At 33.6% G+C, this 23,700-nt stretch overlaps 1 protein-coding gene across 1 annotated transcript in view; it reads right to left on the bottom strand.

Moving 5' to 3' along the window:
* LOC115452463 (synaptogenesis protein syg-2) overlaps window positions 1-23,700 on the bottom strand; it is a 155,333-nt gene that overhangs the window by 10,173 nt on the left and 121,460 nt on the right. Inside the window, exons 7-14 of the mRNA XM_037441593.1 lie at window positions 15,147-15,301; window positions 13,040-13,184; window positions 12,343-12,473; window positions 9,553-9,712; window positions 3,876-4,027; window positions 2,937-3,156; window positions 1,711-1,926; window positions 632-769 (exon numbers count right to left, since the gene is read on the bottom strand). Of these exons, the coding sequence (XP_037297490.1) occupies window positions 632-769; window positions 1,711-1,926; window positions 2,937-3,156; window positions 3,876-4,027; window positions 9,553-9,712; window positions 12,343-12,473; window positions 13,040-13,184; window positions 15,147-15,301 (1,317 nt within the window). The remainder of the gene's footprint in view (window positions 1-631; window positions 770-1,710; window positions 1,927-2,936; window positions 3,157-3,875; window positions 4,028-9,552; window positions 9,713-12,342; window positions 12,474-13,039; window positions 13,185-15,146; window positions 15,302-23,700) is intronic.

Here is a 23,700-nt window from a genome sequence, read left to right as displayed (position 1 = left end):
TGCCAATTCAGATTTATACGTGGTCCGAAACTGGAGAACTTTATTGTTTTCTAGTAAATACTTTTTAACGAGTATTTAAAAATTCGGCTTTATGAAATCACTCTCGAGTAATGGAGTCATGTAATTTAACCAATACAGGCATTTTTCACCATGTTTATCTATCCCATGAAGAAGTTATACGGAGGTGGGCTCAGGTTTCAGGCTTGAGATTCGAACACGGTACCACGGATAATGCCCTTGTATTTTCACTTGAGCAACGACGCGATTTATTAAATGTTCGTTCTTTAAATAATGCTTTTGCAGTTCGAGGACAATTAAGTAGTAAAATCAAATTGCCATTTCCAAAATTACGGTACAAAAGTTCATTTCACACGAACTTGGACATTTTGTCAAACATTTCATTAAAATAATACGCGGTTAATTTCCTTTCAGTGTTTTGTAGTTGGAAAGTTGTTTAAAACTTTTTATCGAAAAGGGTTGCATTGGGGTTTCTTCTATACCATGAAACAAGTATATGTTTACTTTTTACTAGTACTATTTAGTAGTTTACTACGTTTAAGCAAATTTCAACTTTATACTGATTGCATGAAGATGTTTTATCACAATTAAAGTTAAGACAGCATTCGCTTACCTTCATACTGCATAGGCCGATGATGTCTTCTTCTAGCCAACAAAGCAATTATGACAATTGAAATCAATGTTGCTGCGATTCCTGCGATGATTCCCAAGGCCCAACTGGTGTCCACGTGCCCATTCGCTGACTTTGCTTCTGGGTACAAAAATAATAAAATTAACCATTGAACTTTTTGTAGCATAGGAAAATGAGCTGAATTGTGTAAAAATATCATAAGTTTAAAAATAAGTTCGTAATTACGTTGGGGGTATGACAAAAGTGTGTAAAGATTAGGAAAGTGATGGTTTGGACTTTCGAAAATGTTATTTAGCATTTGAAATCAAAAAAGGAATTACTTCATTTCAGTGATCTACTAGTAATGTCGTTTGACCCGGTAATGAAGGACGAATATGTCTACAACACCAATAAAAGGTGTTACTCCATTTGAGTCAACTATAATACTATTATTTGACTCGACGACGACTTTGTTTACAGCATAGCTCCATTACTTTTATATTATCATTTAAAAACGTCTATTAAATTAACTCCGAACACTTTTTATTACAATTTCATAAACGCTTTGCTTTTACTTATGATACCTTTTTAAAACTTATAATAAAGGTAAACAAAAACCTTTCATTATTCATGGCTCTATTGTTAATAATTTGTTAAATATCCGGTGAAAGCCAAAGCTCACAAATTAAATAAACCACGTTATAAAAAGGTTCTGAAATTCATAACATTAACTGTGAATTATGACTTGAAATGATTAACATAAAAACTGTTTGTAAATAATATCACATTTATTTTGAACTAGATTTTTCCCGCAACTCCGTTCGTGTAAAATCTTTTAAAAAAGTTATCATCTCAAAATAAATATGGATCATGGAGCGTGTTATTAATTTTTTTATTGGTGTAATAGTTCAAAAGATAATTATATAGCATTAATAAATAAAATCGCATAATCTGCAATCTTTACATTTTCATATAGGTTATTTATAGTCAATTCAAAATATAGTATATTTGATAACAATGCTTCTCACAAATACTAAAACATGTAACATCTATAATACTAAACAGAATAGAACAAAACATACCCGTATGCAACGCCAGATGTGACAATGTATGAATCCTCAATACGTTTGTTTCAGAACGCCCTCTAGCATTATACGCGTAGAACAACAGCTTCAAAGCCTTCCCGGAGCCTAGATCTTGCAATTTCCAAACAGGCTGCAAGGAACTGACGTTTGCTACTAAATTCCCTGTTTCCCATGCTTCGACCACGTACGTTGTTTGCAAACCACCGTCGTAACCTTGTTGAGAATTTTTAATGTTTGAGAATGCATTTTTTATAAAATGTATGAGCACATGCACTGTAAGTTAACAATTTCCTTTTCATACAAAAAGTATTTATCCATACATTTTTAGTAGTCACATCAACTAGCATTTATAAATCTTATAATTTTAAAACACTTATCAATCATCCAGTTTGAACCATCCATCGTAGCGCAAAGTATTATAAACTAATAAATTTATATGAAGGTTGGAGTAGATTTCACTCCAATTAGAGTTGTTTAAATTTCTCATTCGAATTATTTATCATGCAATTTTGTTATTACCGTTTCCATTAATCGTGCAAATTAGTATCATTCTTCATAATTGCATTATACTCGTGGTCAATTTAACTGTTTGCATTGTTGTACTTTTAGCCCATTGTTGGTTCGTTTAATTTATTGCGTCATTGGTTATTAGTTATTGCTTTTTCACATTCATTTAATTACTAATTGTTTCAAATATTCAATAATTAAGCAGAGCTATGAGAATTGATAATATAAACCTGTGCTTATTTGGATCTTATCTAAGTCTAATATAATAAATTTATGTCATCAAATATCTTTCCTTAATTTCAAATTTTTGCATGTAGATCTAAATGAAGTTTATCAATCAATACAAACTAATCGCTAATCAAAAAGGATAACACCTAAGTATATCCAGAAAAGACAGTCAGCATTTTAATTATCGTCAGCATTATCAATAACTCCTTTAATAGAAATAGCATAAGAATTAAGCTAATAAACACTAAATGAATCAACAACCACCACGTGTTGGCTATATTTCCCACGAGTAGAATAACCAATGATCAGTAACATAACTTTATCGTAAACAGTTACTAGAGGAGCTATATCTATCAGAATGAAAATCGATGTCGTCCCTCTTATCTTTGTTAGTAGCTATGAGCTAGAATAATTGATTTATGCAACTGCCTTCAGTAAAATAATGGTAGAAACTACAGGATCATATAATTTCTTCTTAGTTAACTTACCAGGAACGCAGCGTAGTTCCGCAGAATTATCAGTTAGATTTAATGAAGAACAGTTGAACGGCTGATCAGGCTTTACTGCAGGCAGTAACGTATACCTACAGGCCTCGACTTGCTGTCCAACTAGATTAGTAGCCCTGCATGCTAAGGAACCATAGTCGCCTTCTGTTGTGGGCGTGTAGTTTAGAACTGATCTTCCTGGTGACTCTATGACGTATTTGCTCTAGAAAATGAAGATAATTTATAAATATTGGATTTTTTTTTTTCTCAATTGTGATATTTAACATTGAACTTTATTTACATTAAGATAAATTTTGTTACAATTAATCACGCAACATCATCAATGGATCTTTATGCTGTTTTATTCGTAGTAATTAAGTACTAAATATAAAATGTTTTTAAGTCTACAATCCCCAATCACTTCAACTCTTTTATTTTCTGAATCGGTCTCACGTCGATTGAAAACAAAATGACAATACAGGATATAGAAGTGCCGGCCCCAGTCTGATACGTGACTAGAATCAATCTAGTTCTTGGGACACAGTTCAATTTCAAAATAGAAATAGTATGTGACAAAACGGCTGTTGGATTTATAGTTTTCATCATATATGAAAACTTACTAAAATATTTTGCAAGTAATAGGCATAGGTGATCGCATAATAAAAGTAGTCATAAAATGTTGAATAGTTATATCGAAATAGTATGTTAAAAATTACTGTTTTATAGTATTTCCTTAGTCTGATCTACATTTAGAAATATGATAAATAGTCTTTTACAATTAACGCATACTATACATGGTTGCGAAACGTGTAGATAGTAATCCAAATTAAAAATGGCGTCAGCTTATTTAATATGATCTATTAAATTATTCTTCTGCTTTGCTGCAAGTAAACTAAACAAAATAATTAAGACTACACTAGCTATCATTTATTTTCCACTTACCGGCTCCAGCTCTATCGACCCCAAGGAGTTGTTCAACGTCCATTGAAAGTTCTTCGGCGGTGGGAACGCGTCCACTTCACACTTCACTGTCGCTGGTTCGTTAAATGCCGCCCCAACAATTGTGATTGTTGATGTCTTACACACTGGTTTATCTGTCAAAGGAATAATGGTTACTAATGTTTATAATACTGGTACTACACTTGGAGTATTTGGCAAAATATTGGCAACTTTTGGAAAAAGCAATATCGACTTTGTGTTATTTATACTAAGTTAATTTTAGGTTGTGCTGAGAACGCAAATATTTATTGAAATACTCCAAGTCAATGCTACTGTAACTCCGACAAAGATATCATTACGCCTTTCCCTTCAAGTGGTTAGTATAGATGTACCACATATTTTGCCCGCTACGTTAGCTCCCTCGTATTAAGAGGCGATCCTATAAATGACAGACAGGACGGCGTAATGGCGTCAACTACCGAGAGATAATCATCTCTCATTCGTCGATAATCTATCGGCACACTACCCCACTTACTATAAGGTATAGTGGAGCCACGTTTCTTTGATAAAAATAATTGAATTAGAATACGTAAGAAAAATAGATTGAACTATATTTTATATTTACAGGTAAAAAAAATCCGTCCAGATTTATTGGATGCGGATGAAGTATGAAAACAGTTAACGCAATAAAGGTTAGTTTGTATTTCATTCGTGATTTATATAACTTTTCCAATATTTTATTAAAAATGTAAAGTTAGGTTGGGTGCAATCGATTGGAAACAAGTTTTTGTAATTACCAATAATATTTATCCTATATTGAATTGAAGATAACACTGACTGACTCGTCGGCATAGTTGTATTATGGTACGACTGCAATTCTGAGATCTTGGGTTCGAAGTTCGAACCCTGGGTCGGGCAAAGTGCTATTGGGATTTTCTTTTCAGTATCAGCCCGGATTCTAGAATTTGTGCCCGATATCGCGATAAGCACGCTCCTATCACATAATGGGACGGAATACACTGCAGAAAATGCATTAGTTACGTTTCTGTCTACCCCTTCGGGGATAAAAAACTCGTGCACATGTGTATGTAAAAGTAACATTATTTTTCACAAGTATTCTATGATTTCACTACCAAAAAAAGTATAATTATTACAATTATATTATTTATAAAACATAATTGTTCCAGATCGTAGTCGACAGTATTTTCTATTTTCTTAACATCATGCTGTAGGTACAGTAAATTATTGACAAGGTAAAAAAGGAAAATCCAAATCGCATTTTCCTATACGTGGACTAACAACACAATCGCGAACATAAGAAACCTGAAGATTCCAAACGAAATGAATTTACACACAGCTCCATATATACTCATTTGCTGGTGGTAGGATATATTTTATATCAGCCTGGATAGCGACCACCGTACACAAGGTGTTAAAACCCGCCACAGTGGGCCACGTGTGTTACGTTCCGAGATCAGCCTATGATCGCGTATATCCAGTTACAACAGGCCGGCAAAATTATTTCGACTGTCGAGCGCTAATAATTTTTCGTCACTCGAAAATCTATTCAGTCCTGGATTGCACATTGGATTAGATTATTTTTATTGGACATTCTACTGGTCAGGTCACATTGCCCGAATAAAAAAAAAACACGAAAATCGGTGACAGAACAAATATTTGTTCATAATAAAATAACGGTTCGGAAAACATTTCCCTGAAATAGATTAACATTTTTTAACAAGCGGCGCGATCCAACACAATTTTAGACAGTGATATCAAACATAGAAATGTGTTTACAAAAATATTGGCTGTGTCAAAACTGTCGAGTACAATTTCTGTTACGTGATAACAGTTATAGAAATAGCGAGGATTCAAAATATCAGCCCTATCTCGCATACCGTCCCACTGCTGGGCACGGGGCTCCTCTACTTCTGAGAGGGAATAGGCCTTAGTCCACCACGCTGGCCTAGTGCGGATTGGTAGACTTAACACACCCTCAAAATTCTTATAGAGAACTTCTCAGATGTGCAGGTTTCCTCACGATGTTTTCCTTCACCGTTAAAGCGAACGATAAATTCACAAAGAATACACACATAGTTTTAGAAAAGTCAAACGTGCGTGCCCTTAGGACTTGAACCTACGGCCATTACTCTAGGCAGTTGCGAAATCATAATAAATATTAAGTAAACAGTACAAAAAATAAAAAGGACACAAATAAGAACTGCGGCGATAGCCTAGTTGGGAGTGAAACGGACTGCCGAGACGAATGTCCGCAGGTTTAAATCCCAAGGGACACACCTCTGACTTTTCTAAAATCATGTGTGTATTCTTTGTGAATTTATCGTTCGCTTTAACGGTGAAGGAAAACATCGTGAGGAAACCTGCACATCTGAGAAGTTCTCTATAGAAATTTCGAAGGTGTGTGTAGTCTACCAATCCGCACTAGACCAGCGTGGTGGACAACTATGTAATACAGAGCTGATATTATTATTATATTATTATAAATAAGAACTATCGGTAAAAAATACATTCTATTAACTTCTCGTTAAATATTACATTAACACATCAGTTATACACACACACAACATCAAGCATTTATCCCCGAAGCGGTATGTAGAGGCGCAACCTGGACACCCACTTTTCGCCAAGTGTGTTCTGTCCCATGATGTCATAGGGGGCGAGCCTATATATCCATGTCGGGCAAAAACTCCAGACCCTGAGCTGATACTGAGTAGAAAAACCAAAATCAGTCCTCAGTTATAATGGTCATATTTTAAGATAAACTCTTTTATTAAAAGCAGCAAAATGGTAATAGATTATCCAGCACAATTCGTATCCACAATATCTTTAATTTATTTTCCACTACAAAGTTTCACATTGTACTTCACCGTTCGAACTCCGGATATTTACATAGCAAACTTACGTGATAAATTATACGTAGATATACATTGCTGCATTTGCATAAGACGAGGAACACGTAAGCCGTGTAAAGCCGGCATTGTACACGTATTTGTAAGTTATGCGAAATACGCATTCAATTTGCGCCGCCGATGGTGTGTGAAGTTATGGTCACCACAAATTGATGATGCATAGAGCGTTCGTATGCAAATTCGGAGGGGGAGGAACTTGGCGAAATCCTATTACAAGGCTGCAGTACGGTGCACTTGTGATTCAATAAAACAAGTCAGATGTGATTTGGCATTACACTGTTGTTTATTCAATGGCAAACTAAGAGTAAACGGGACTGATTAAAAATAATATGTATTTAAGGTACATTTTATGTAATATTAGTTTTTGCTCGCAGCTTCGACCTGCATGCAGGAGTTTTCCAGGATAAAAGTCCCGGTATATACTTTCCCGGGATAAAACGTATCCTATAACTTTCCCAGGGTTTTATATATCCATACCAAATTTCATAAAAATCCGTTCAGTTGATTTTGAGAAAATTGACAACATACAGACAGAAAAGGGAACTTTGTTTTATAATATGTATAAATAGATTATAAAAAAAAATATTCATCCCATATTACTCCAGGATACTGTAGCTTAAACTCCAAAATTCAAACATAAAACCTAATTTTTACCCATTTACAACTAGCAATATTACCTTAATTAAGTTTTCAATGAAAAAAACGTATATTTATAAGTAAAAATCACTGTCAATATCAGAAATACAAACAGTGCGGGGTCGCCGCGTGATGAACGACCCGTGGCTCCGGAAAACTGCCTATCATATATCGCCGGCTTATACGGTAGTTTTATATTTTAAAGAGGATGAATATAGGCATAATTTATCAGTAAAAGTTACGACTTCTGTGGGCGCGAATGAGGGATAAGGTAATGCGAAGAGATATGGTGGAAAACGGGTGTTCATTAATACGGAATGTGCCGTCCTTTTTAATGTTTAATATGAGCAATGAACGCGTTGATACTTGACTTATTTTAGAATAATATTATGTAACTTTGCCATCGCAATTCTAGCTTACCGAAGATCATTGATGTACTGGCACCACGCTTGTGTTGTGAATCTGATATTTGTGCCGCCAAGCAGCAATATAATATAGTGACTCGTTGTGTTCCGGATTGAAGGACATTATAGCCAGTGTAACTACTAGACATAATAAGACTTAACATCTCATGTCTGAGGATGGTGAGCGTAGTGGAATACCGTGTAAAAATATAAAAAAGTAGTTGTCACTATGACTTCTACTCAGGAAAACTTACAAACAAAAATTATTTTATTGATATAAATAGTTACATTTTCTTTTATTCGTCATTCAAACACTAACAATAAAAGTTCTGAAACTTAAGCCTGCTATACATCAAAACTCACCTCCAGACTAAAGGACGATACACACATAAAAATAAAGCATTAGATACATTATTGAAGTCCCACTATAAGCTATAAAATTTAACAATGTCTACAACAGTTTTGAACACGCTATTAGATACTGAGACTCAAATAGGCCTATTCATTTTGCAGTTTATAACGACATTTGTAAGGGTGTGGGGTGTTCAAAAAATATCCATTACTGGTGGTAGAATATATTTTATATCCACTATACACAAGGTGTTAAAACCCGCCATAGTGGCCCACGCCAGTGTGTCGCGTTCCGGGATCAGCCTGCGTATATCCGGTTGCAACGGACCAGCATAATTGTGTCGACTGCAGAATAATCTCTCGCCAGTCGACATTCTGTTGGACCCCACTCCACTTATCATTAAGTGCAGAGAGATCACTTTGCCATGCACGAATAAAACCAACCACTTTTAATATATATTCCATCCCATCTGATAGGGGGCGACCTGTACTTAACATTAAACGGCGAAATTTTATACATGTTCTTCATCTCTCATCATTGATACCAGAAACTCATCAAACATGATTTCGATGTCCAACACATAAAAGATAGCTGTCCTTTATGTTTAATTTACATTGTGACTCGCGTGCCGATGTCAAAGCGTGATGGAAAACAATTTTATTACGTGTCATTATGTAGAACGGTTTAATGGATTTATATTTCAGCTCAAAATTAATCAAAATATAATCCATTTAAACTAAAATAGTTTTAATGATCATTTGATTTGTAAGTTACGGCAATTTAAATTCTGTTTGCAGTACAAAGAGATTTGGAACACGCAATTTACCTTTTAAAAATGTATAACACATTTTGGTAAATCAAATGCACGAATATGAAATGAATATTGAATTTTGTAGAATAGTTAAACTGTTATACGTAATTGAAATTGACAGCTCTTGTGATGTTAATTATTGTAAAATAACAAGTAGGTGTTCAGCTCCCGGCTGCAAGGGATTGGACATGATGATGGACCCTTAGTACTCATGAAGTAATCCATGAACAGTTTTAGTAGAATTTCAAAACCATGTTTCTAAGTCAGGCGAACTTGATACGATGTAACAGATAACAGATAATTTTCATAATAATATTGCATAATTTTCTAGAATTTAAGAAAGCTTAGATATAGGAACGCTTATTTTCATGATGCATATGCAAACGTTTTAAACAATACATAATTATAAGTAATGAGAGGGAAAAGTATCGTTGTATAGAAGCTTTTTTTGCATGTAAAATTCAGCGCAACATATAATCAACCAGGGGTAAATATTGGACCCCTCAACTGATTACTAAAATTCTAAAAGAATAATATTAGCACTTACATATAACTTGAAGATGAACAGGTTGTGATCTTCCATCGCCTTCCACGTTGGATGCTGTGCAGGCGTACTTTCCAGCTTGATCTCTGGACACACCTTGTAAAGCGAGATGAGCTGACCCGGCTATTACACCTGCTCTTTGATTGTGTGTCATTATTTGACCCTGGAAGTGAAGCATTCATTACTGTTTTGGCACTTCTATACATAATTATGAAGCTTTCGAGTGGGGACATAATAATGGGACATATTATATTTGAATATATAATGCTCAAATTCCATGAATTTTTCTTTATAATAATAATAATAAAATCCTTCGCATACGAGAAACCTACCACCAGAACTTGTCGTTAAGGACAATATTTATAATTATAACAATGATTGTTTTTGAGTTTGATTTAATCATTCAAATACTACAAAATTAGCTGTATTGCTCCTGATGTTTCATACGGTAAACATTAGAAAAAAAAATCCAAACATTTCATAATCTGAAAGACCTATACCAATAGAGCCTGTAATAACAATGACTACAAAGTTCAAATTATTTCCAATATTGATTTGTTTATTACTCGTTAAAACGTCGGTAGACAGAAAATTGTTACAAAATTTATCTTCAATAGTTTGCGGCGTCGTACCGCTATAATTATGCCACCCCACTTAATTGCTTCTTCACGTCTCAGTTGCTGAAATCAATATCCGAGGGTTCACGTGAGCGTTCCATTGGTGCGGTAGGTATGAACTAGATTTTTTCTAGTATCACCTTAATTACAGGCTGCCATGACACGTCAACAGACCTTGTTTTATGGCGTGGTGGATGTAAAAAGTGGTTTAGCAAAGCTTTAGAATATAAAGATTTATTCCTAAATATTGTATTCTTTATTCTATCGACAATATTAATCTCGTCTTTCAGTGGAAATCTCGCTCGGTTTGATATGTACGACGGATTATTCGCTAATTTTATCCAACCGAATATTTCGTCATGTAAATCTTTCAAGATCTCAACGCTTACAACACCGATCACACAAAAATCACCTTTAATGTGTCCTAACACTAAACAGCAGATAAAATATTATTTCCAACCTTATACAAAGTAAAAAACGTTAGCACTAAACATTCAAGAATATTGCGCCATAACCATTCATATAAAAAATAAAGACTCATATCTGAGAGATAACTATTGTAATCCTATATCAAATTATGATATAAATTTAGCTTGAACCGTTGAAACGGTAATTTGATACTTATAGCCAGTGGAATTAAGTGAAAGTAAATTCACGTATAAAGCAGAAGACTAGACGGGGGATGCAGACGCCATTGTTATTGTTAGACTTGAAAATAATGACGGCGCGTGTGAAGGATCAAATTTTGAATACATGCTGCTTAGGAGGTTTTTCACTCTAGTCAACGAGCCTTTAATAGTTCTTTTAGGGAACCTAGACTAGGGTAGGGACCTTTGTGCGAGGGATTCTTTGTTATATTCGTTAGTTGGAATGGCTTAGAAAATAGTGTAATGTGTAGATCTTTCATAGAAATATCTCGCAAAATTTTAATTAAATATAATTCCAGGAACATCCTTTTTTTATAAGTATTACTGTCGGCTTATAATATAAAATAGTAAAAATGTGGTATAAATTTAACAATAAAATTTTCATAAACCTAATTCTATTCATATGTGTGTTCTTAACAAAAAATAATTCTCAGAATGATTTTATTGTAGATTTTTTTAATATACCTTTTTTGCGTAGATACTCCCAAATATTGGGCATAACGAACCAAAGGTCACCGAAATGGAATACAAACGAACTTTCCACGGTCAGGTATTTTGTACTAAATCCTTAAGAATTAGCAATTTAATGAAGCAATCAAGATCATTATCAGTACTGTGTTTTATTACTTACTAGCGTGACCGAATATTAACTACAATTCTTAGTTTTTCAGACTTCCACACTAATTACAAATACAGTAGACTAATATTTATATTGTATTTTCTCTATTTTTTTGAACAGAGAATGGTTGATGAAATATTTTGTATTTCTGAGTGAGGAATAATATTCCTTACAGTGTCTTTGTTTGAAACATTCATTGTCTGCACGGACAAACAAAAAGATGCGCAATTACATCGCCTTATGGTCTTAAAACTTGTTTATTTATTGACGAAGTAGTTGCTAACGGCTTTGTATGTAGAATAAGTTCTACGTCTATCTAGAACTTGAATTATTACTAAACCATAAGACGTTAAATATTAAATCTTCTCCCTTCTCTTGTTTGTCAATATTTCTTCAGATTTCATTAGACTGCTCATTAGTTGTAAAGTAATTTCATTGTATGCTGATGGGTAACCTTAGCCCAGCTTAAGCTGTAGCGGTTATGTGCTAGAGGAAATTCAATTTTATTTCTATATTACCTAGGTTCGATACTGGGAAGGAACAGTATAACAGTGGTGAATTAAAATACGTTTGGTGTCATCCCATTGTGGGAATGAAACTATCATCTCTAGTTTCTTCGAATTTTCGCTCTCTTCGTATAAACGTTATCCGTGAAATAATGCACGAATAAAATAAAGAAAAATTACTACATTTGTGACTTAAAGAATATTTATAAGTTTCCCAGTTATAAAAACACTACTAAATTAGTATCTGCGCTACAACATTAGAAATTAATACTTTCCACTAACCCTAAAATTTATTTGATGTACAAAACATGACGATTCTATTGTAAATATAGTTCGACAATTTATCCAATATATACCTAATAAAGCCAACTAGTTGACCAACAAGTCGTCTCGTTAATACTTACGTCGTGCTCCCATACGACTTTGTAAGCGGGTGGATTGGCGCGCACAACACACTCGAAGTACACATCGTCGCCTTCTTCTATATCGTTAGGGTTAAGCTTGGAACCGAGCTCTAGCGTCACAATTGGTACGACTGTTTGGGAATAAGAATGATATCGTGTTAGTTACGGGCTGTACTGTGAGCGAGTTTCAAAATAAATTTGCCAAATATTGATGCTATTCATTTTAATAACAATAATATATATTATCAGGAATCAATAATAGGCATTTTATTAACGTCTTTTAAACTGCAATTTTCTACAGATAATTAACAAAGCAGCCACAATATAGCGTCGATAGACGTCAAACATACGTAGTCAAAGATAATAAGATTGGGGTTCAAACGCGTTTTCGCGTCAAATATTTTAAGTCGGCTTGGCATGGAGTATAACGGCACCTAAAAACTATAATCAATTGAAGAATAAACATTGAGCTCAATTCTCTGATCAAAATAACAGAGTAAGCTACAATGTTAATAAACAAACCGAAGACAATATTATCTAACAACATACAAACTATTAGTTAATGCATCTGAAATGACAATGCTTTAATTAAAACAAACATCAATATCCCTGATTGAAATGCAATGGATACTTAATCACTTACGCTAGAAAGCAGTAATGAACATTACGTTAGAATAGAAAACAGTAATCAACTTACAATTCAAGCTGAGAGATAAGCTTGTTTCCAACGTAGTGTGTTCAAGTTTAACATGCGACGCACGGCACGTAATCGTGTGACCGTCGTTCTCCATACGAGGTATCCATCGTAATATTGAAACGGTTTCATTGCGGTCTTCCGAGTTCTGCAATAAGATATTAATATTACATTTCACTAGCATTTGAATGAACTTGGATTTCTCATTGAATCGAATGGTATTCCTTTGGGAACTCGATTCTATTATGAGATAAATATCCTATGCAGTCGCCAGGACGAGATGTTTGTGAAAATGTTTGTAGAAATGTGCTTGCCATTCTGATGAATCTGAAATTATATTTTGCTTTTTAAATTGAAAATGTCTTTCATAAGTTTAAATATTTTTTAAGACATTCAAAACATTTATTGTTGGAATGTTACTGTTTACACGTTTGAACCATTCTAGTAACATCGCTGTTGTATTTAGAGCGGTCAGTAAATTTTATAAAGCCTCGGGGATATTTATGTTTCCTTTCTAAAGGCCAGTAATATATCCACAATTTCTCCAGCAGTTTTTGTGCGCGTCTGTGATCACATATTTGTATATTAGCATACTTCTTTTCCCATTCTGTATAAATAATACATAGGACAGCACATTATAATTTACAATCAAACTAAGCTTTTCATTGCTTTGAAGAAAAAATTCTTTCATACAAACATTTGCAAAACCAACTAAAAAAATAGAGTGTAATAACGTTATTGAAGAAAACGTTTGAAATGTCGACCCTCTGTAATTTTTAATACTAAGGAGTGTTTCTTTCCAAGTGAAGGGGAAGTTGTATTCAGTGAAGCTTGAATGCGCAGAGCTCCGAGCACGAGATCACAAGGACTACCGATCCCTACGGCCATCACGGTTTGTTTAGCTCCAATTGTGAATCAGGTGGGGGGAATCGAAACATTTCATACGATTTGAAATGGGTTTTACTTTATTTTTTAAGACAATTTTACTGTAATTTTAAATTTGGAATCGAAAGTATGATGTGGCAAATGAGAATGCGTGAGAGTCTTTTATGTAATTGGGACTTGCACTGTTTTGTGTTTTTTATACCTTTACATAATATAATGTGGCTTGCACTGTACTGACGAGTACAAACACCCACATAAGTAGCTCAACAAATTCAAAATATCAAACAGATTATACACTTTTGTGTTATTACCAACATTTTTTCTGCTTTTCAAAAATAAAATAAATTTACTTCACATAATTAAAAAAACTACTACGACGAAGGCGACTAGTAGACCAAACGTTTGCATATCATTAAAACAGATAAAGAATCTTCAACGTAAAAAAATATCCATCGATAATTTGTTCACAAAATTAATAACTAAATCATATCCACATGCATTTCAGATTCTATGAATTTATTTTTTCTGAACCAACATTTTTTAGGAAATACTTTTTTCATTATAATTAATCAGCTTCTTTAAATTTTTAAACAAATATATTTTTTTAATGAACGTTTTTTCGGAAACCTTTTTTTATCGGAATCAACACGCATTTCAACATAATTGACAAATGTAAGTAACGAACGTAATATTTCCTTGAACAAAACTCAATACAAAGATTCCGACATTGCCAATATTAACCAAGTGCGTTACCTCGCATTTCACATTCTGTAATTGAATGAGCAAAGGAAATTAACTCATTGTTCTTGCACATTGTTCTTGTTAAAGTTTATATTCGAATATAGAAAGCTTGAAAAATAATAACAGTTCGCGTCATGACTCATCAAAACAATTGCGAATGAAATTATTACTGGTCTTGAAACACAATGCAAAGTGAAAAGCGTTTTTTGTCGATTTCTTTATTCATTATAGTTATTAGCCGCCCTAGTTTACAGGGAAGAGATTCATTTTTTTATATGAATGAATCCCGTCTAGCGGAATTTCGGCCACGGCGGTCAATCACAACGGAGATCTGCCAGATACGCAGAAGATATTATGGTGCAAAATTGTGTACGCAATACACAGGTGCACTCTGTTCCTTCACTCTCATACTCCGGTGAGACGACAATCCAACACGACAGGAGAGGTATATTTATATATTATATAGATGTAAGAATCAAATTACCTTTTGTACAGCGATCGTTGGCATCTGTCTATCATCCATCCACCAGGTTATAACTGCTGGTGGTCTCGCACCAACAGCCCTGCAAGCCAACTCAGCTTCCTGACCCACTGAGAGGGGCTGCTCTCTCGCTAGAATCTCCACTAGTAATGGCCGTACTGGGAACAAAAATTTGATTATTGACAAAAAATTATTCCTATACAAATATATCAAAAAAAGACTCGCTTCATAAAATATCATGGAATAAAAATAACTTAGCAGTACTATGGATGCTATTTATAATTTTATCTACACCAGGATACTAAGGTAAAATTATAACAATAACAATTTCCTTACAAGTAAATATTATATAATAATTATATCAGCCTTGTATGTACTGTCCCACTGCAGGGCACGGGCCTTCTCTACTACTGAGAAGAGTTAGGCGTTAGTCCACCACGCTGGCCTAGTGTGGATTAGTAGACTTCACACACCCTCAAAATTCTAATAGAGAACTTTTAAGATAAGCAGGTGTCCTCACGATGTTGAGCAAGCGATAATTCACAAAGAATACACATATAATCTTAGAAAAGTCAGAGATGTGTGCCATTGGATTTTGAACCTGTGGACATTCGTCTCAGAAACCGTTCTCCACCCAGCCAGGTTATTGCCGCTTCTAAGTAAATATAAATCCATTATAAATACATTAAAACTCCCATAAAAATAACCATAAAAGTAAAATAACCCATAGAACTCACAAAAGCAATCGGTCACAATAGGTGTTTAATTAAATTTATATCGAACGAAACTCCACTAATGTTTTCCATTAACGCTTCAACTCAAAAGGACTTTACTAAAAGCTTTGGAAAAAAGCTTTGGGCAAAAGCTCACCGTGCATTACTGTATGAGTGACATCACGGGTTACAATAATAAAGAATAATTTCCTGTTGGCCTTATGATGCCGTCATGACAATGGGACACAAATAAAAACTAATGGCTGCCGGATGTTACCAACCGCCAGGGAATATCCGACAGATTTATTATTATTATATAATATTAGACTTCATTTGAGCCTGATGGCGTTTGAGGCTTTTATTTTGATGGATTATGAATTTTGGAATTGTTTGCTAATGGCATGTTTTGTGTTATTTGTGCTCGTTTGTTCTTTTATTATTTCTTTAGTAAATTTGCCTATTTTTTAAGTTAATGTCGGTTAGCAAGTTTTAGTAACTTTGATGTCATAATATACTTCGTAACGTAAGTATTATTTGAAAACTAGTTCTCAAATATTTAATGTTTTAGTAATGTTGAATATGAAAAGTATTATTATGTCTAATTTATAATTGGTTCCTATCAAACTCATTGATTTTTACTATATTTTAAACAAATGTCAATATAGTTTAGTTTAAATTATAAAATAAAAAGACTATAATTCGCGTTATTTCTTTTTTACTTTAAGTAGAATAAAATCAGTGAAAATTTTCTAATTCAGTAAATTAAATAATTTATTGCATTGTTATTTCAAATATATGTATGGTATATAATATATAGAATAAATACATTTATATATATGTGTCTTTTATATAATATATGTATTGTCTTATTTATATTTATATACTTACATGTAAATTATTATCATTGAATTTTTAAATATACATATTATATAAGTCCACAAAAAAAAATTATACTTTGTAATTTATACTGTATTTGAACAACATTTGTATCTTGTAGGTATAATCGTATTTTACATATAAAGAAATTTAAATTTGTATTCACACCCACATTGTCTCATCTCTGCATCAAAGGTTGACTTAGAAAAGCCTCAGGCATTAAGTCCACCTGTATCTATTGTATACAGGGTCATTTGACATTGCGTTACTAAATGAAAGCACATGCTCGTCTTCACCTTTAGTGACATTGTACCAAAAATTATGCATTAATAACTAATATTTTCACGAAAAATCCTGGTTTTAGATTTCAGATTTTTTTTTATCATTTTGTAGATTAATACAATTATGGCATGGGCGTGAGTGTATTTATGACTGAAAGTATGATGTTGCCACTGTAACGAATTCTCTTAGAGTGGTAGTAGTGGCTTTGAGGCGCGTAAAATTAAAATTCATTTTTATTAATATTTATTTTGTTCGAAACTTATACTTTTTTATTTTACATCTACGGCTCAAATAACTTACTGTACAGTGTTATTTCTAAGTAGATAAGTATGTCGTTTCATTTAGTAACGCGATGCTAAATGACACTGTATAAAGTTAAAATAAATAAGATTCAAATTGAATTTTCATTCCGACAGTGGTACCCCAGCGCCACTGAAGCAAAAAATGACAAAAGATTCCCGGTGAACCGTCATATTGCCAGATAATCCGCGAGGCAGACTGGCGTATAGTTTGATATAGGTTAATCGCGCGGATTTACACGGATTTAGTTTTGCAATAACACAGAATGGCGTGGTTATTCTTAATGCCAATGTTATGAAAGTTTTTATTTTTCGGGCCATTTGATGGTGGTTTTTATTCCACAATAGTGGGAGAGAATTCGCGCGCTGCAATGTGTTGTTAACGAGCAGGTTAACAACACATTGCAGCGTTAGGGTTAGGGCTAGGGTTAGGTTAGCGTTAGCGTTCGGTTAAGGTAGAGCAAGTTAGGGTTATTGATTAAGTTATGTGTTAGCGGAAAAAGCGGCGAAAGCCTAGTTGGTTGTGGAACGGACTGCCGAGACGAATGTCCGCAGGTTCAGATACCAAGGGCACAAACACCTCTGACTTTTTTAAAAAAAAAATGTGTGTAGTTTTTGTGAATTATCGCTTGCTTTAACGTTGAAGGAAAACATCGTGCGGAAACCTACATACCTGAGAAGTTCTTTATAGGAATTTTGAGGGTGTGTAAAGTCTACCAATCCGCTCTAGGCCAGCGTGATGGACTAAGGCTTAATCCCTCTCAGTAGTACAGGAGGCCCGTGCTCAGCAGTGGGATCGTATATTATACAGGACTGATAGTATTATTATGTTGTATCTTTCCTGCGGGAAATCACGGCATAAAGGCCGGTCCTTTTGGAAGGCTTGCGTGGGGACATGGATCCAACACGTAGAGGCCCCTTTAAGATACATTACTCTAGTTGAGGTTTATACACCTTGCGAGTACTCTCTCTGTCTGTACTATTATTATTATTATTATGTGTTAGCAGTTTTTACAGGCACTTAATAGTATTAGTATTCTATACTATCTCACTGATTAGAAAAGGTCGCGTCTGTTATTAAAAGGGTTTAGGCCTTACTTTACTGCGCCGGTCGAGTGCGGGTTGGCAGTGCTTTCAAGTGACTACTTATGAAATTATTATACAATTAACCGATAAGGCTAGGCGTTAATTTATGGAAGTTCTAGCTGTGCCCGCGGTTTCGCCCGCGTAGAAATCAGTGTCTCACAAAGTTTTTCCGTGGAAATCCCGACCCACGAGATTTTTTATTACCACGCGAGCTCTTCAACAGTAATAGTTATATTTCAGTAAATTTTCATAAGACATTTATTAACTATTTCTTTATTAACTAAATAAATAAATAACCTAAACCTAAAAACTTAAAACTTCCTCAAGAATTGCTATCTTTTAGTAAAAACCGTATAAAAATCCATTCAGTAGATTATGATAATCTCGATCACGTATAGACAGACAGCTTTTGGGGACTTTGTTTTATACTATTATGTATAGATTAAAACCAAAATTGGCAAACTAAAACTCCATCATATATGAAATTTGATATGAATATTACTCTCAGTTAAAGTCTCAGCGGCAATTTTTGCTGCAATAACCTTATAAGGTGTAATTCCATAACTCAGCGAAGCAACGTTACGTACTACGTTGTCGCTCGTCGTAATGTCAAAATATAGCTCCCCGGCTTCTGGTTATTCCAACATGAAAATGTGGGTCTCGTTCTATATTTGAATTTACATTTTTTTTTTTACTGGTTGGGGTAGGGTAGGGCGGGGCAAAAAGGTCCAATTTCACTTCTAGCAATTACATTGTGAAAATCAAACCTACTACAACAAAACAAACAACACATATGAAACAAACAATTATCGAACTATGTTTGGCTCAATTCTTGGTTGATTCATCATTATAGAAATATATATTTTTACTGTTTTTTCTAGACATTGTAATCTGTCTCTTTTTGCCCCATAGTAGGGGTAAAAAGGGACACCGAGGATGCAAAAAGGTCCAAAATTTCGTTCTTAATTTTAAAGGGTTTAATGAAATAATAACTACATATAATTTAATGGAAATCAAAAGTATATTTGTTTTTTCAAAAAACCAAAAAATAACACATGAGGTTATCATTATTACAAAAAAATATAATCTCTTCATTGGAAGTATAATTAAATTTAATCAGTCTTAAACAAATAACAATATATTTTTGGAAAATATAAAGTCTTATTTATCAATTCTAACTATCTTGACACTTTAATTAATATTCAGTCTCAGTTGAAGAACAAAATTAAACAAATCAGCACTTAAAATTTTAGAATATTAAACATAGATATTTAAACTCTTATAAAACAAAAATAATTCGCGGTTGGGGTAAAAAGGTCCAACCGGACCTTTTTACCCCAACCGCGTGTGAGTATTTATAGAGGTTATACAAAAAAAAACATTTAGTCTAACTTAAAAATGACTATAAATATTTAAAAACAATTAAATAACGTATAATAAAAAACTATTTCCAGGCATCGTTAACTTAAAAACAGTCCTTGAAACCAAAAATATTCAAAACGAAAAAAAATACTTACGTCAAAATTTGGACACGCGACCGTGTATCTCCCGCAAGTGACGTCGCCCGACGGCCAGCGATAGCGCTTTCCTCCCTCCGCGCCCGCATCTTTACACTTGTGTCATTAGCAACAACGATACGTCACTTGTTTTTGAGATATTTGTGGTGGACCTTTTTACCCGCGGACCTTTAAGCCCCGTCCTACCCTATGATTAATTTTGATACACTATTCATGTCCATCACTAGATATTGCATGAAATCAGGTTTTTGTCAAGTCAAGCGGATAAATCTTGTAATATTCCCTAAAACTCTGACACGAGACGTAACTACGCTGTTATTCAGTATATTATATATTTTTTTCTTATTTCTGCATTTATCCCACGATTTGAGACCGACGGTAAACACTTTTCACACGTGTTTCCTGTTTGAGGTTAACTCCATATGATAAATCAATTATTGTATTATTCTATATCCCTTTCATGTTGATTATAATTCCTATCTCGTTTTTAGAGAAATTCTTTCTTCATCTGAACAAAACTGGATAATAACTAACACAATGCCCCCGTGAAGTCAGCGCGTGCGATATAACCTTGGTGCCTCATAACTCATAGACACGTAATGTAAAAGTGTTGCTTTTTATTCTATCTCAATACTGTTCTATATTTGAAAATCTTTATTCATGTGTACGGTTTTGTTCTAAATTTAAAAAAACCTTTTTACGTTTGAACACTTTTCTATATTTGAAAATCCTTTCCTTGTATTCATTAAAATGCTTTTGCGTTTTAATAAACGTTTATTCTAAATTCAAAAATCATTTATGCATACATTTCTTTATATCCGCAGAACTAGATTTAACTAAATATCCTCTTGTAAAAATCAGAGCGAGAGATATAACATTGTAAGGTATCTCATAACTCATAACCCGTACGTGATATGCAGAAGCGCTGTCCCTGCATTATTTAAATAATGTTCTATTTTTGAAAAATCTTCATTCGTGTTCACAACGTGTTCTTACATTTCAATTGTATGCGGATTTGTTCCAAATTTAAAAGGCCTTTACGTTGTCCAATGTTCTATTTTCGAAAAGTCCTTATAAAATAAAATGAAAAATGTTCTATCTCAAAACTATTCCAAAATATCCTGATGTAAAAGTCAGTACGATGTAACCTTGTAAGATATCACATAATTCATAACCGGCGCGTGATGTGACGTAGTGCGCTGTCACTGTTCATAATGTCCAAGTGCGGTTAGTTAGACAAATGTCTGGGATGTGGACACATGGCTGTCGCGGACCGGCAGCCATGTCTGCGGTTCCGTACGACGACATTTAGGATTGTTTTATGACGTTTATTTATTTTCGGAAGGTAGAAATATATGGGAATATGAATTGAGATTCAGAAAAGTGACCGTAGTTACGATATTTAAACAGTCAAATTAAACGTAATTCTGAATTGAGATTGAAAAAGACTTGACTATAGTTTCGATATTTAAGTATTATTTAAAAAATGGGATGTAATCCTGTACGAGTAAAACTTTCGTAAAAGAATATAATATTCATTAACAGGACTTAACTCCATTATAGACTAATATTGTATAGATCCCCCAATTTTAGACATCGATTTTAAAACAACGTGCTTGTATTATCAGTTTTCAATGTTAATTAAATGTCAACGAAATAAAACTATTCGTATTTTATTGCGGCTGATTATAACTTTCTTCCGACGTTTCGATAACTGCAGTCTTCATCGTCACGGGCCGAACAAAGATGTTCATCATTCGAAAAGGCAGTTATAATACCTACATTTATAATAAATATATTTTTTAATTTAGCTTTATTTTAGTAAGTTTAATTTTAGCTGTTGTCGGTCTGGTCTATACAGAATGAGCTCACAATATCTTGAAGTCTGCCCGCTGGAATTTTGAGTTCTGGTCTAAATAAATTTTATTGTAGTATAATTTATGTTTATAAGTGTTAATGATAAAATACCTAGATTTCTTCTTTTACTCCCTGGCTTGATAAAGGGAAACTGGATAGTTGATAATATACTACTTTATAGAGACATGCAGTGTCGCTCTATAATCCAAAACTTTATGGTATTAACTACTAGTCCAAACAAACTACCATGAAATTTTCTGACAATATATAATGTGTTACCTACTATTTGTGGTATTATTGTCAAATAACATCCCTATATCAAAGCCGTTAACGTGGAAAGAGTTGATTATGTTAATTTGTTTCTAAATATCACAAGATTCGTGAAATTAGACTCTATGTGCATGAGCTATCTGTATTCAACGCGTTATTAGCAAGTTATACATCTGTCCTTGTAAATGAGGTTCGGTGTATGTACACGAGTTATTCGCATTGTGATAACGGTTTCACCACCTCACTAATATAGGCATGGGAAGCCATTTCACATGTCGCGACACGTGAAAATAATTCAAGTAATATATAATTTAAACACTAGATGTCGCTAAATATAAAATTACAAATATAATACTGCGTAAACATGATTTTCTTTTTTCAAAATAGCATCTAAAAAATTATCATAAATATATTTCCAACAAGCAAACATAAAATTTTAAAGTATTGAAACAATAAAACTGATAAAAAGGTTGATTAAATGACCGAAAAACCACAACGCGCTCGGATCTGACCGAAAAGCCCTCAGCGCGGACAAAAGCCTATCTTTTTCAGGCTGGCATGGTTTTGTAATTAAGGAAATGAAACAGATGTTCCAAATTAATTGATGTAACGAAAAATGGCTATGTTTTCTTTGTGAGTAACATAATAAATAATCAAAACAAAATTTGAGCTAAATACTTACTATAATTATTGAAATAAATTATGAATATCACGCTTAATATATGATTGAATAGAATTTACATGACACAGGTCTAATAAGGTACGATATTCTTGTCTTAAAGATACGTACTAGGTAGTATGGTACACTTTTGGTGTTAATACTAAAAGTCGAAGGCAATATCCCACAAACGTTCACCTCGGTGCAGCATTAATTCCCTGGTCTTTCATTTTACACCCTTACTTGCCCAATGCACGAAAACTATAAAATCAGGTTCAAAGATAGTTTAATTTAATTCTATTATTATAATAATTCATACTTCTTAAAAAGGTTTTAAACTTATAATTGTTTTGGTGTTACATTAAAATTAAACTATTTTTCGGATTTTATCATCATTGATCATTGTAACAATCATTGTAATTGACTTTGCAGATGGCCAACACCTCAGTCTCCCTCGTGACTACGAAGGCTGTAAAACCATCGAAACTTTGAGTGACAACTAAAAGATTAAAACTGCGATAACATCCGAAAAATAGTTTAATTTTAATGTCGTAAAATTCGCGTAAACATAAAAAATCAATAATGATTTATTCCAATTTTATATTTATCACAAAACACTACAGTAAATAATATAAATTTCTACAGCGAAAGCATAACAAACGATTCAAAAAACTTCATCGAGAAAGTACGTGACGTCGGAGACGCCACCCGGCCGTGTGAACCGACCTCGTGAGTTATTGTACAATAAGTTAGACGGAGTTGCCTTCACTACACAGTTTCCTATTATTGTTTAGGAAAGTGAGGACGTTCTATTAGGAATGCGCCGGCATAGTTGGAAATCTTCTGTGCTTAATCTATTTCACGGCATGTATTTCCATGTTTGTTTATTGTTGAATATTGCATAATTCAGGTTTAGGAGTTAATTCATTGTTATTGCATGGTGCGATATATAAATTTTACTTATTGGATTTTACCAAAAAGGAAACCTTTTTCTGTGAA

This window comes from Manduca sexta, chromosome 22 (genome assembly GCF_014839805.1).
Source record: "Manduca sexta isolate Smith_Timp_Sample1 chromosome 22, JHU_Msex_v1.0, whole genome shotgun sequence".
NCBI lineage: Eukaryota > Metazoa > Arthropoda > Insecta > Lepidoptera > Sphingidae > Manduca > Manduca sexta.
The sequence above is the reverse complement of the archived record's forward strand: the minus strand, read 5'-3'. Positions and strand labels throughout refer to the sequence as shown.